General features: G+C 33.5%; 1 protein-coding gene across 2 annotated transcripts in view; it reads right to left on the bottom strand.

Moving 5' to 3' along the window:
* Window positions 1-13,709, bottom strand: part of LRP1B (LDL receptor related protein 1B) — a 1,880,289-nt gene that overhangs the window by 583,415 nt on the left and 1,283,165 nt on the right. For both annotated transcript variants that reach the window (XM_088022156.1, XM_088022157.1), the window contains 2 exons: window positions 3,694-3,868; window positions 2,775-2,869 (listed from right to left, as the gene is read on the bottom strand). In XM_088022156.1, coding sequence (XP_087878282.1) covers window positions 2,775-2,869; window positions 3,694-3,868 — 270 coding nt within the window. The remainder of the gene's footprint in view (window positions 1-2,774; window positions 2,870-3,693; window positions 3,869-13,709) is intronic.

The raw sequence follows: 13,709 nt of genomic DNA, 5'->3' as shown, positions 1-13,709 counted from the left end.
GTTTTATGTGAATGTGAAATTACTAAGTTGTCTTTAGTTTCTAGGTTCCTGAAGTTCATTCTTCCTGTTGAACCTTACACCTTGAACAATTTAATTCACTTAATTTGGAGTGGGCAGTTAAATGTGGCAAATGTTAACAGATATGTGAATGACATACCAAAATAGAAATACTGCTTATTGTAGGGAAGTGAAGGAAGATAGAGGCAGGAGATAACTTCACCTGCTCACTTGCTTCCTCTGTACATCAAAAATAAAGATATCTGTGGGCAGAAGTGTGGTAGAATGCATTGGGGTGAGGATTTGCCACAGAACATCTGGAGATCCAGAAAAATAAAAAGGGAAAATGATTTGTTACATTTATATATGGACAACACAGTCTCTTATTCAGCATTGCAGAGACCATCAATTTTAGCACCTGGTTAACATGACTAGTTAGCTAAAGTAAAAAGTTACCGAAGGAACTTGTAAGTTACGCAGGGCCTATGTTGGGAAGATCTGAGAGTAGAATCTAGCTACTTCAAACTTGTTTACCTCTTAGCATTAGCAGCAAAACAATATAAAGTTAAATCCTCACATTTGCATACAAATTTGTTCATCTCAGAGGCTCACTTAGTACATATATTCTTCTGCAAGATTTCTAAGGATTCTATTGTATGTTTATTCTTCACTGAACTCATTTATACTCCCTACTGCAGACAATCAAATCATTCAAATTCCAGCCTATTGGACCCAATATACCTTGCATTATTACTCCTGACAGGTTCCATTATTAAAGGCCAGACGTTCCTTTAATAAATTTTCCTCATTCAATTCTCATGGGAACTTTATAAAATAGACATTTTGTCTTGATTTTACAGATGAGGAAAACAAGTACTACCAAGCTAACACTAAATTGCTGAAGGTCACTGAGTTAAATTTACTTATGGAATCTAAAATGATTTAGGTTCTTGTGTCCCTTAAGGCCAGTGTCAAATTTTATCAATAGGCCTAGGCCTAGTACAAAATGTGATACTCACTAAAAATCTGTTTATTGAATGAATGAATGACTTGCAAGCCATATTCATTAATGCTGATTTAAGGCATAGTTTGCAATGAGGTTTTGGGTTATTTTGGTTAAAATGGTGTATCTTGCACAAATTAAAATTAAAAAGTATCATTTTGAATTGATTTTAAAGTGATTTCCAAATATAACAATAACTGACATGATGTAGACATGTACTATTTGCTACTGAATGGAATGTAATGGAATCCTCACCCTTATACAGTTAAAAATATCACTTGGTGCACATCACCTTGAGGGCCAAACTACAAAGTGTAAACATTAATACTATTTTTCTTATAAATGTTCTTTATATAAGCTGTTAGATTTTTTAAAATTTATTTTGAATAGGGGAATGGATATTTAGTATTAACGAAGATAAAGTTTTCCCATTATAGAAACAAGCATATAATTAACATTTTGGTGTAACCTGTGGCTCTCACATTACAGTATAAGGACTTTATTTGCTCATACTATTTTCATCATACTCACTTTTCCATATTAAATATTCTGAACAATTCTAGATAAGCACACACTGAATTGCTTGAGTCCAAATTGAGTCTTTTGTATGGGTCCTAATCTTGTTAAGGCCCTTGTTTCTTTTGTCCTATCATTTTCCACACAGAAGTATTAGCATTTCAATTTGCTTTTAATTTCTAACACTACCTTGAATTCCAATTGTGTATCAAATCTTAGAACAGCCAATCCAAAGAAAAAGTTGCTAATATTATCATTTTCTAACAGAGGTTTATTCTATAGACTACATGTAGGAATTATTTATTGTAAATCTTGGTGATAGTACACCTTTACTAAATCATCACTAGTAAAAATGAGCTACTTCAAATAAGGATATTACTACATCTAAAAATAATTGCTGAAAAGCTTCATGGTGAATTGATTTTACACCCAGAATTAAAAATATATTGTGTTCAATTCAAAGCAAAATTACGATTTTCTTTTGTATATTCCATCATTTGCATTTAATATTTATCAAAATCTAGGTTCGTTATTGGATTTTTTTTTAAAGATACCTGAGATGACAAAAAGGCAGTGTGATTATTCCTGCCTCTTAAAGAAATATAAGAAAATAGGAAAGAGTATTTAGAATTTGAAAAAAAATATATAGGTAATATAATAATGTAAAGATATCTGTGCAAAATATATAACATATTAACCTCTAAAAGAATTTTTGTAGTTAAAATTTTAAAAAATGTTTTATGTATATACATCAGAGCTTTCTTTTAGCGTGATGGAGTTTTAGCTAATGATTTATAATGGTTACCAAGGGTAGAATAACAAACCGAATAAACCTACTGCATAGTGAATAAAAACGGCTGAAAACTAAATACTAAATACTTAAACCATTATAACTATTAATAATAACACAACAATGATCAGGGGAAGTTTTAATACATTATATTGCCACCGTAACAATGTATCAGGTATTCACCACTGAAAGTAAGATATTTATTAATTACATCAAGTTTTAAGTGACTTCAGTACTAAAGACACTTATAAAAGTTCTCATATCAAAAGAATTTATCTTCTTGTCCACAAAACTTTCCTCCTTACTAACAACATAGACCCAGTGGATTCAATGAAATTGAGGAATTCCTGATTGAATTTATGTTACTAACCTGTAATACTTTCTTTTAGGTTCTAGATCAAAGATACATTGTATAGGTTTGTCATATTAAAAACTGCAGTGATTATTAAAAAAGAAAAAAAAACTTACCAACTGGTTCCTTTTGATTCTGAAAGAGAATCTTGCTGTTACTGCCATCCATGTTTGCCATGTTTATTGTGTTTCCATCTGTCCAGTAGAGTTTCCTTAATTTAAGAGATATAGATTAAAAATATTAGAGATAGACCTACTTGTTAACTAGAAACATACACTGAGGAATAAAGTTAATGTCAAAGTAAATTCTTGGTTTAAGATTAATTCTTTTTAAGAAGATGCCGAATTGTTGAGACACTTGCTGATGACGGTAATGTACATGTTTGCCTGAGAAGAAAGCACCACTCTTGCTTTTTCCTGTCATTGAAGGACAATCATCTCACTTCCTTTTTCCTCCTACATTCACAACTGAAATATTTACCTATGACTATCGTAAATTATTTCTATTTAAAGTAATTCAACCAGAGTGAATCCTCCCAGTTTAGAGAAACCAGATACCAAAGAATTAAACAAAATCATTTCAGTCATTCCCATTGAAAGCACTGCGGAGAAAGTATTTTAACCCTACACAAGCTCTCTACATGGTACATGATGATTAGCCAGAAGGTGGGAGAAAACTGATTTACTTAGCAGTGACAATAACATCAGCACACAGTAAATATGTTATTAACAACTGGTGTTTGAAATAAAATCAGTCACTTTTCCCTGCATCTCCTTTTTTTCTTCTTTTTTATTCTGAACTGTTACTCCTTAGAAACAAATTAATAAATTCTTGCAATAACGTATAAAAATCTGGTTTTATGCAGAGAACAGAAATCTCTAACCAGGGATCTCTTTTACAATTTCCATATTCACTTTTATTGACTGGTATAGCTGATATGTTAATTCCTCTGAATTAAACAAAGTTTTTATATAGAATCAGGGCAAAAATGTGTGAGATTTTTGAAAAACTTTACAAAAAATAATCATACTTTACCCCCTGACTGGGTGAGCTGCAAGACACTGTGGCTTATCGATTCCATGGATAATTGAGGTTTTCAAAGAGCCATCTAGTCGTGCCACATTAATTTGTGTTTCATCAAATTCGGAGCTAACCCAATATAAATTACGTGAGACCCAATCCACTGCTAGCCCTCTGATACTCTGAATATCTGTAAAACAGGAAAGAGACAATTAAAAGTGAATGAAGTTTCTCATTTTTTTTGACTTTCCAAGTAAGTTATTTTCTGTCTCAGGGAAAATTTAATTTACCCTTCAATTTGTTAGCTAAAATTGTACAAGATTGTAATCTCATTCCCTTATCAGCCCTTCTTAAGGCATGAATAATCATTAATGTCTTACTGCTGAGCCATTTGAAAACCTGAAGCAACAATTAGCATTGAAATTACACTAACACTCAATGATTCACTAGTAAACACTTAGCAGCAGACACAGGCAGCAGTCTTATGGGCCAAGGTGACCAAAATTCAAATTAGAGTAAAAGCTTCTCCAGTTGGTAGCACATCTTTCTGGTTAGGAAAAAGTACTTGTGGGCCATCAACAAATGGGCTATTTTGTGTTTTAAAGTGCCAATTTGTTCCTGAAATGAAATAGAACAATTAAACTTTCCTAAAACAATCACCAGAGTTGAACATCTTTCAAAATAGATAATTAACAGAAATTGACTGAGATATGAGCAAAGAAACAAAATCCTTTTAATATTCCTCCAACACGGATTCTCCAGAAATTACTGAAATCTAATTAAGTTTCGATTCATTACAGCCGATATGAATATTTGGGTTGTTATTCCTTGATTATTTAATTAGGCATCTTTAAAAAACGATAGAATTTAGGCTTAAATGCAATTGTACGTTTTAATTAAAGAAACATTAAAATCAAGTATATAAAATGATGGATCCTAGAAAATCTTTTTAACATATTTACTGGAAAATCTTTTTAACATATTAACCTATAAAGTAGGCCAGTGTAGTGCCCAATCGGTGGCACTTGAATAGTCTAATTTGGTTTTGTCTTTATTACACAAAATTTTGTTACTTGCAAGCATACTGAATCTCTAGAGCTCTTTAGACCAGTGTTACTCAAACTTCCAAGACCTCTGGAGATTGTAAAAAAGGAAGACTCTGATTCAGTCATTCAGACATTCTGCAAGTTCTAACTAGCTCCCAGGCCCTGCTCCAAGGCAGTGGTTCCAACCCACATGCTTCCAGAATCACAGAGCAGCTGTTGCTTAGCTCTTCAAATGGCTAGGTCTTCCATTTTTATCATTTTTAAAAGATGCCACAAAGCTAGATTTTCATGTGAAGGTGAAAACACCAGATTTGTAAAATTTGCTAATTATTTTAAAATTTAAAAGACCAAAATAAGACAAAGAGACCTGGCAGTTCTGGGTCTCTTGTAACAGTAATATTGGCATGGTGGTCTACCACATGTTTCTGTCCTCCAATCTTGACAGAGCCTACTTTCTGCTCAAAAATCGTCTTATTATTTCTAAGTAACTTTTAGTCACAGCACTCTTAGGAGATATTCTCCTTGTTTCAATTCTCTTCTTAACAACATCTTCTGCTCTGCAATTTACCTTTCATCATTAATTTACTGGTAAGTTGGCTAATCTTAAATGTGAGCTTTATTTCTCAACCGAATGGTCAAAATTTCTTTTTATTTTCAGTTATCTTCATCCAGATCCCTTTTCTTGAGAAAAAATAATACAATACCTCTGTAAAGCTAAACCTGCCATGCTGAGACTTATTTATTTGCCTCACCCACGATATTTACTCCTCCTGTTCCTTTACCCTCTGGACTTAATTGGTTGCTTCAAGACAGTCTTACATTTATAATGAGAAGATCTGGTTTCATGGTCTAGGTTGGGTGCCTATTTTTTGTCTTTAACCAAGTCACTTAAATTTCAGCCTCTATTCTTATCAGGAAAATGAGGCTAATTACAGATAATACATAGGATTGCTGTGAATATTACATTAGATGATGTGTATTGAAGCACTTTAATGCCGGATTGAGGGGTATTTTGCCAATCCAAGGACTTAATGCTTTCTGCATTTTTACCCTGGATTGCTTGGTATTGGCAAAAATAACACAATGTGTTTTTATTTCCTCAAAAATACATGTTATTCAAAGTTTTTGGTTTTTGTTTTTGGCTGTTTCCGCTGCTCAAAATCCTTTTATTTATTTCTGATTGACTCCTAATCACATGGTCTAGAGAATACATTGCACTCCTAAATTGAGAAGCATAGCCAAATGTAAGCTATTAATACCTATTTAGTCCTTGTCAATTCTATGGTTCATGCTCTTTCAAATCTATTTCTGTCTTTAACACTGCAATAGCATCCAGTCTTTTTCCTCATCCAACCAAATGATTTAGTTGCAGCCAGGTTATTTTTCTGACTAGAGAGCTCTGCATCATGACCTTTGTTTGTCCCAAAGATATTTAATAGTTTCCAATCACTCAGAAAGTGATGTCTAAATTCCTTAGCCTGGTTTTCTATATAATCTGAATATAACTACCTTTCCAACTTTATTTCTCACTATTTTTAACCAGCTACCTCACACTTCAGTCATACTGATGTTGTTGTCAGATCTCCAGACTTGTCCTGACCTTTCTAAGCTACAGGGAATTACCCGTACCTCCATATCTTATCACATGTCCACTTACCTGAATCTCACACAAAAATAAGCAAGCTGATTGGCAACATCACCCTTCAAACAACAAAAACCTAATCAATTCTCTTATATATTCCAGCCAGAAAGTTTGTCTCTAATAGGACTGTATCTGGTCAGTTCCTTTGTACTTAATGTGATAGTTATTTGTTGACATATTACTACTCTCACAAATACTTCTTGAGGGTAGGTTCCTTGCTAATATATCTTTATACCTCCCTTCCCAAATGTATACAACACTGTTTTCAACATAAATATTTTTATTTATTTATTTATTTTTATTTTTTATTTTCTATTTTTTTTATTTATTTGTGAGACAGAGAATGAGAGACATAGAGCATGAGAGGGAGGAAGGTCAGAGGGAGAAGCAGACTCCCCACCGAGCAGGGAGCCTGATGTGGGACTCGATCCTGGGACTCCAGGACCATGACCTGAGCCGAAGGCAGTTGCTTAACCAACTGAACCACCCAGGCGCCCAACATAAATATTTTTAATGAACTGATGAAAAAATTCATGACATGTACAATCTATAATTTTAAGGCTATCTGAGCTGAGTTAGAACTATCAGATAAGGTCCTCAAGTTCATTCTCAAGAGTAAATACATATCAAAATACATACTCACCCAATATTAATTCTCATGCTCTTATCCTTACCTTTTTTTTACCCACTAGATTAGATTTTTTAATTATCAACTTTAAGTCTAAAATAAAACTTTTGTCTTTTTTGACCATTCTTAATACCTACATTGTTTATTTGTTTTTGTTTTTGTTTTTTTTGTTTTTTTTTTAGACTCACCTGGTAAATTCACCATAAGGGTGGGGAGGGATGAAAACTGCCATATGTTTAGTGAAATTTTTCTTTCCTTGATAAAAACATTGAAATAATAAATTCTAACTCAACCCCTGTTTTCAAGGAAGTCAAAGACTTCTGAGCAAATTTCTCAAAGAGTTCAATTTTCTGTATTGAGGGACCCTTACCTCTTGAGCCAAAACAGATTAGATATTTTGAAAAGTCCTTCACTGCAATAATGTTTTCTGAAAAATGATAAATTGTAACTTTTAAATGATTTATCAGGATCACAAGACAGGAAAGTCTCTACATGCTAAGATAGACTTGTTTGTTAGCTAAAACCATAAAGGAAGGCAAATGAGAATACAGAGTCTGGTGCAGCCATAGAGACAAAAACCTGAGAAATCAAATCAAGTGATAATCTAGAGGTACATGGAATATTAGTTGCTTAGTGCAAGTGGGTTTGGTCTTTAAATGCACAAATACTAGGAGAGCTAAACAAAAACAATACCAGGTATATTAGAAGGGTATACATCATCACTGATAGGTGAATGGGAAAAAAAAAAAATCTCCTTGCCTGCTTAAAAAGGAGAATAATTTAAAAATAGAAACAAAACTTATTTTCTCTGTTCTTTCTCTGGTACAGAAAACAAAACACAACAAAACGAAACCAAGCCCAAACCAAACACAAACAAACAAAAACTTTGAGCATAGGTCTATACTGAAGCAAGAAATTACTAGTTTATAAACAAGATAACCACTGGTTGGTAGGGGATAATGAAATTCAAGTGATTTCCAGTTTACAGTGACTCTCTTCCCTCTAGCAGAAGCAAATTCAAATCCTCTATGTAAGAAAAAATTCCTCAACCCAGGCCCTCACAATTTCCCTAGATTGAGTTCATTCTCATAGTAGATTAGAACAAAAAAATAAAACACAAAAAGAAATGAAACATAAGAGCAAGAGTTAAGAGAAAAATCAACAACAGATTTAAACCTCCAAAGCCTACATGTTTTTATGTTATTGTGCAAGATAAAGAAAAATGAGTGGAATATTTTAAAGGAAAGCATATGCTTTGAAATAATAAGCAAAGCCAGTAATTTATTTATTTATCTTTAAAGATTATTTATTTTAGAGAGAGAGAATGTGGGTGGGGGGAGGGGCAGAGGGAGAGAGAATCTCAAGCAGACTCCCTACTGAGTGTGGAGCCTGATAAAGGGCTTGATCCCATACCCATAAGATCATGACCCAAGCAGGAATCAAGAGTCAGGTGCCCAACCAACTGCGCCACCCAGGTGCTCTGTCAATAATTTATTATAAAAAATACTCTTGAAAGACATAAGTGAGAACCAAAAATGACACTTAAATATTTTTTAAACAATATTTAAAAAGAAGCAATGTTTTAAATGGATTAACCAGCAGCTTAGACACAATTCAGCCAGTAAACTACAAGGCAAATTGTAGGAGTTAGCCAGGGCAACACAGAGAAGCAAAAAGGTTAAATGAGATGGAGAATGAGTAGTCTAGCAAATCCAGTCAAAATTTCCAAAGAGGAAATAGACTAGGTTAGAGAAAATAGTGAAAGATAATATTTGAGGGTTTTCTCCTCCCTTGGCTGATGCAAGACATGATCCCATAGGAGGCACAACAGACTCTTGGTGGCTAAATTAAAACATTGTCATGAAGACAAAGAAAGAACATTAAAAGCATCTAGTTAGTTAAAGACAGAGATTCTTAATAGCTATAAAGAATGTAAAAGATGGTAGATTAATATCTGCAAAGGGTTGAGAGAAAATAACTCAACTTAAAATTTGTACTCAACAAAATTATCTTTATATCTTTATCTCAACAACAACAAAAATATTTTTCCTTAAAAACAGGCAAAGGGATGGAATAGACATTTCTCCAAAGCAGGTACAGAAACGGCCAACAAGAACATGAAAGGATGTTCAACATCACTAATCATAGGGGAAACACAAATCAATATCACAGTTAGAAACCACCTCACACCCATTAGGATGGCTACTGTAAAAACAACAATAACAACTACCACCACCATAACAACAAAACCCAATATATATGTATAAATTCTGACACTTGCTACAATATGGAGCAGACATATTGCTGTGTCAAATAAGCCCTTCACAAATAGACAAATACTGTGTGATTCCACTTCTAAGAGGCACCTAGAGCACTTAAATTCATAGACAAAGGAAGTAGAATGGTGGACACTTGGGGAGTAGAATGACCAGGAGTTGGTAATTGTTGTTCAATGGCTATAAAGTTTCAGTTACAGGATGAAGAGTTCTGGAGATTGGTTTACAGTGTGAATGTACTTAAAACTACTGAATTTTACACTTAAAAAGGGTCAAGATGATAAATTTTATGTGTATTTTACCATGATTAGAAAAAAATATCCAAAACAAAAGCTAAATAAATATATTTTCAGACAACATATCAGATTATCACTAACAGATTATCACTAAACTAAAGGAACATTAAAAGGCATAGGTCAGAGAAGAAAAATGATCACAGTAGAAAGGCCTTAGATGAAAGAGGAATGGGGTAAGCACATAAATTCGTTGGCATTTAGATAAATCTAAATGGAAAACACACACACACACACACACACACACACACACACACACACACACACAATGGTTGTCAATTCTGTTTCTGAAATTTCTTTCTTTCTTTTTTCCCCCTAAGCAGTGGACCTGCTGACACCAGTGTCCTGGAGGTGGGCATAAAGGCTTTTGCCCAAAACTGGATATGCCTTCAAAGAAGGAAGGGATTCCAACTGTCACAATTTTCTGAGGGCAGAAATGTCTATATCTAATCAAAACTCACTTGAAGTGGGTTTCTGGGCAATTATGTATCTGTTTTTAGGGGCAAAGTAAAAAAAAAATGAATTGGTAACATTTTTGCAAAGCTTTTTCAAGGGAACTTTGTAAATATTAAATATTCAATTTATTGCAACTATGCAAAACTGTATACACACACACACACATATTACTATATATAACACATGGTATACAAATTAACAAAACATCCATAAACACAATCCAGCCTAAGAAATAGAATATTACAAATACATTAGGAGCCTTCTCTATATACCCTAACTAATTTTATGCTTCAACTCTGAACAATTTAGTGTTTATTATTGTCTTGGTTTTGTCAGTTTTAACACATATATATGTATCCCAAACCTATGTTGTTGTTTTTTTCCTAGAGAATATGAAGCAGAATTGCAACTTTTTCACTAGTCATATCTCTTAATCTCCTAAACCTGTAACTACTGATATTTTACAGGAACAATTCACTGCTGATTTGGGGAAATGTCCAAAGTAAGGTTGTCTATTTTATTTTCATCTGGATCGATGTCTCCAACATCTTCCCAATGATTTGGTTAACTTCACCTCTCTCCCAGCCATCAGGTTTTTTTTGTTTTGTTTTGTTTTGTTTTTTTGTTTTTTCTACCATACCCTTGATGTCTGTCACCTTCTTATATCTCTCATTGTTCTAGCCTAATTTTTGCTCTAGGTTTTCTTAACCTTCTAGCTGTATCCTTATCTATAATTTCTTACTTTTCAGTCTTTCAGATTTCCACCTAATTTATCTTCAAAAGAGTTTGAATCACCTATAACCAGCTCTAAAAGTCTTTAGTGGTTACCCATTGTCTTTAGGAGAAAAAAAATACAAAAATACAAAAAAATGCTCCTCTTCCTGATGTAAAACCCTTTGTGCTCTGCTGTCACATTAACCTTATAATTTATTCTTCTTGAAGGTCTAGCTACTGCTCACTAGTTGCTCTTCCCTTCATATAAAGTGTCCAGAGCTTTGTGACTACTGATAATCTCAACCTGGACTGATCTGTTACCATTTCCCCCCAAGGTCTAATTTGACTACTATTTCCTAAGTGGGCACTTTGGTGATCCCGTATAATAACTTAGTATTCCTTGTGCTAATTTTCTAAATTTTATTTTTTTTATTTTTTTAAAGATTTTATTTATTTGAGAGAGCGAGAATGAGAGAGAGAGAGAGAGCACATGAGAGGGGGCAGGGTCAGAGGGAGAAGCAGACTCCCCGCTGAGCAGGGAGCCTGATGCGGGACTCGATCCCGGGACTCCAGGATCATGACCTGAGCCGAAGGCAGTTGCTTAACCAACTGAGCCACCCAGGCACCCTCCTTGTGCTAATTTTCTAAGTAGTTTACCCCCTTATTAAACTCTATATCTCATTTAACCTTACATTTTAGTTAGTTGTTTGTATCTCATTCTTTTATCAGATATGAAGCTGCCTGAGGTTATAGACTGGTCTTAGTTAAATACAGCCATCTCCCCACCCACCTAATGTTTCACATATAGAATCCACATTTAGAATTTCCCTATGGGGAAAAAATAAAAACATTCTATACTTCTTACTAAAAGATAAAGAATAAACATAGGAAGTATGGCTCATTTAGCACTCACTGCTATAGATAACATTGTTCTCAAAGAAATGGCATTTATAGGTGTGGTTTTTCTTTTCTTTCCCTTTTTTTTTTTCCTTTTCTTTTCTCTTTTTTTAAATCACAGATGTAGACATTCTTCCACTGAAAGGTTTCCTGGGTGAAAATGAAAATTGAAAATCCTACTCAGAAATAGGCAAAACAACAGATGTTCCCTATCCAAACTTTCTACTTGAATTCAAGGCCTGTTTCCAAAATCTAGATCTCACTGTTATTACTGACCTGTTTTCATCTCCTTCATTCTCTCTGGACCAATTTTCACAATATTTTTTTTTTCCCCTAAGCATTTTTATTACTGGGTACAATTAAATATGGTGTCTTGCAAAATAGAGGGAATGAATAAATCTTAATACTCACTGACAAAATAATTAGTGGCAGAAGTAGATAACAATTTCAAATAATAATGGAAATCTACTTTGAAATAGGTCCAGTTAGATTCAAAGTATCATTGAGAATTAAATTTTATATAGTAGCAATGTGATCATAAGGTCTGCATTTAAAGAGGTTTATATTTTTGTAGTTAAAAAAGCATATGATTATATGATAATTCCCTACCATATAAATGAGTGTTCTTTATAAACTGATAACTTCTAATTTGTATTAATCTTCCTTTTGTTCATTTTAGCATCTGCTTAACTCAATAGTCTAGTTCTTTCAGATGGTAGATGACTCTAGAACTAAAAAAATACTTTGTTCAATCAATGGTACTTGCCCAAAGTTGAGTCCTTAATTTCCCGGAAGTGAACAATTCACTTTGCCCTAGAATAATCAGATACATCAGGATTTTTTTCCAATAAAAAGTGAATTTTTATTGACAGTAGCCTGGAACCTCATAAAGCTGCCAACATATCTCTAAAAGCATTTTCTTATATATCAGAATAACTAGTCAAACTATTGGCAGAGGGGTGGAATAACCCTATACTTCACCCAGGTGCTACTAGGTGAAATCAGTGGAGTATGCTGAGTGTATATTAAGTGAACATTGGAAATAAATTTTGTACAAGCCATGTGGTTATAATAAAGTTTCTGCTCTCTACTTGCCAAAGTTCCTTATTTGTAAAAGAAAGGGATGCTCAGGGGGAAAGACAGCATTCGCCTTAGAATCAATTCAAACTTGGAATGTAACAAAGCTCTGCTATTTCCTAGCATGGGAAACCTGAATTAAATGCCTTCTCATTTTTTAAAAACAGAAAGTAACATTTACTTCAAAGCACTGCCTGGAGAATAAATGATAGATAAAAGAAGAATAGAGACAAATGTGAAAACTCAACTATGCAACTCCCAGTTATATAAGGAACTTTAAGTTCTAGTAATGTCTTCTTTTTTTCTTACTATGTTAATTGCAAGTTAATTTCTTGCTATGTTAATTTAGAGTGTGAGGAGGACAATCTTTTATCTAGTAAGGTATAATGGTAAGGTATAAAAGGCAACTGAGCATAAAAGGACAACACCAAGCCACTGGGTATGAAGTCCCAAATTATTTCATTGTAGAGTAAATGAGGATGACAGGAGCTCTAAACATACAGTCCAGAGTGTGAATGTGTCTCCACTGTTTCCTCACTTTGTTTCTGAGACAGAGTTTTAGCTTTCACAAGCTTAAGCTTTCTCATCTGCAGAATAAAAGTATTTCTTAATAATAGGTTTGTAAAGATTACATGAGATTATGGTGCTTGCCACATTAACGACAGCTAATATTATTCATCACATCAGAAAAATAAACCTGAAAGCATCAATAATTGAAAAATATCTGGACCAAGCAGTGATTCAAGGATAAGTATTAATCACCACCAGGGAGTCAGGCTGCAGACCACTAGCAAGAACATTTGTTATGAATTGTTATAGTATTTTTTCTTAGAGTAAAATTACTTTTTTGTGTGTGAAAGAGGCAAATATACATATGATAAATATTTGTTAATTTATACAAAGAATGCATCTATAGTCATGTGTTAGTATTTATACTTACAATGAAGTTTGCTTTGTACAAGTAACTGTAACAAATAGCTCATGTAGGTAGTACAGAAATTA

Source organism: Eumetopias jubatus, unplaced genomic scaffold (assembly GCF_037043125.1).
Source record: "Eumetopias jubatus isolate StellerSeaLion01/CBP00866 unplaced genomic scaffold, mEumJub1_p1.0 scaffold_3, whole genome shotgun sequence".
Taxonomy (NCBI): Eukaryota; Metazoa; Chordata; class Mammalia; order Carnivora; family Otariidae; genus Eumetopias; species Eumetopias jubatus.
The sequence above is the reverse complement of the archived record's forward strand: the minus strand, read 5'-3'. Positions and strand labels throughout refer to the sequence as shown.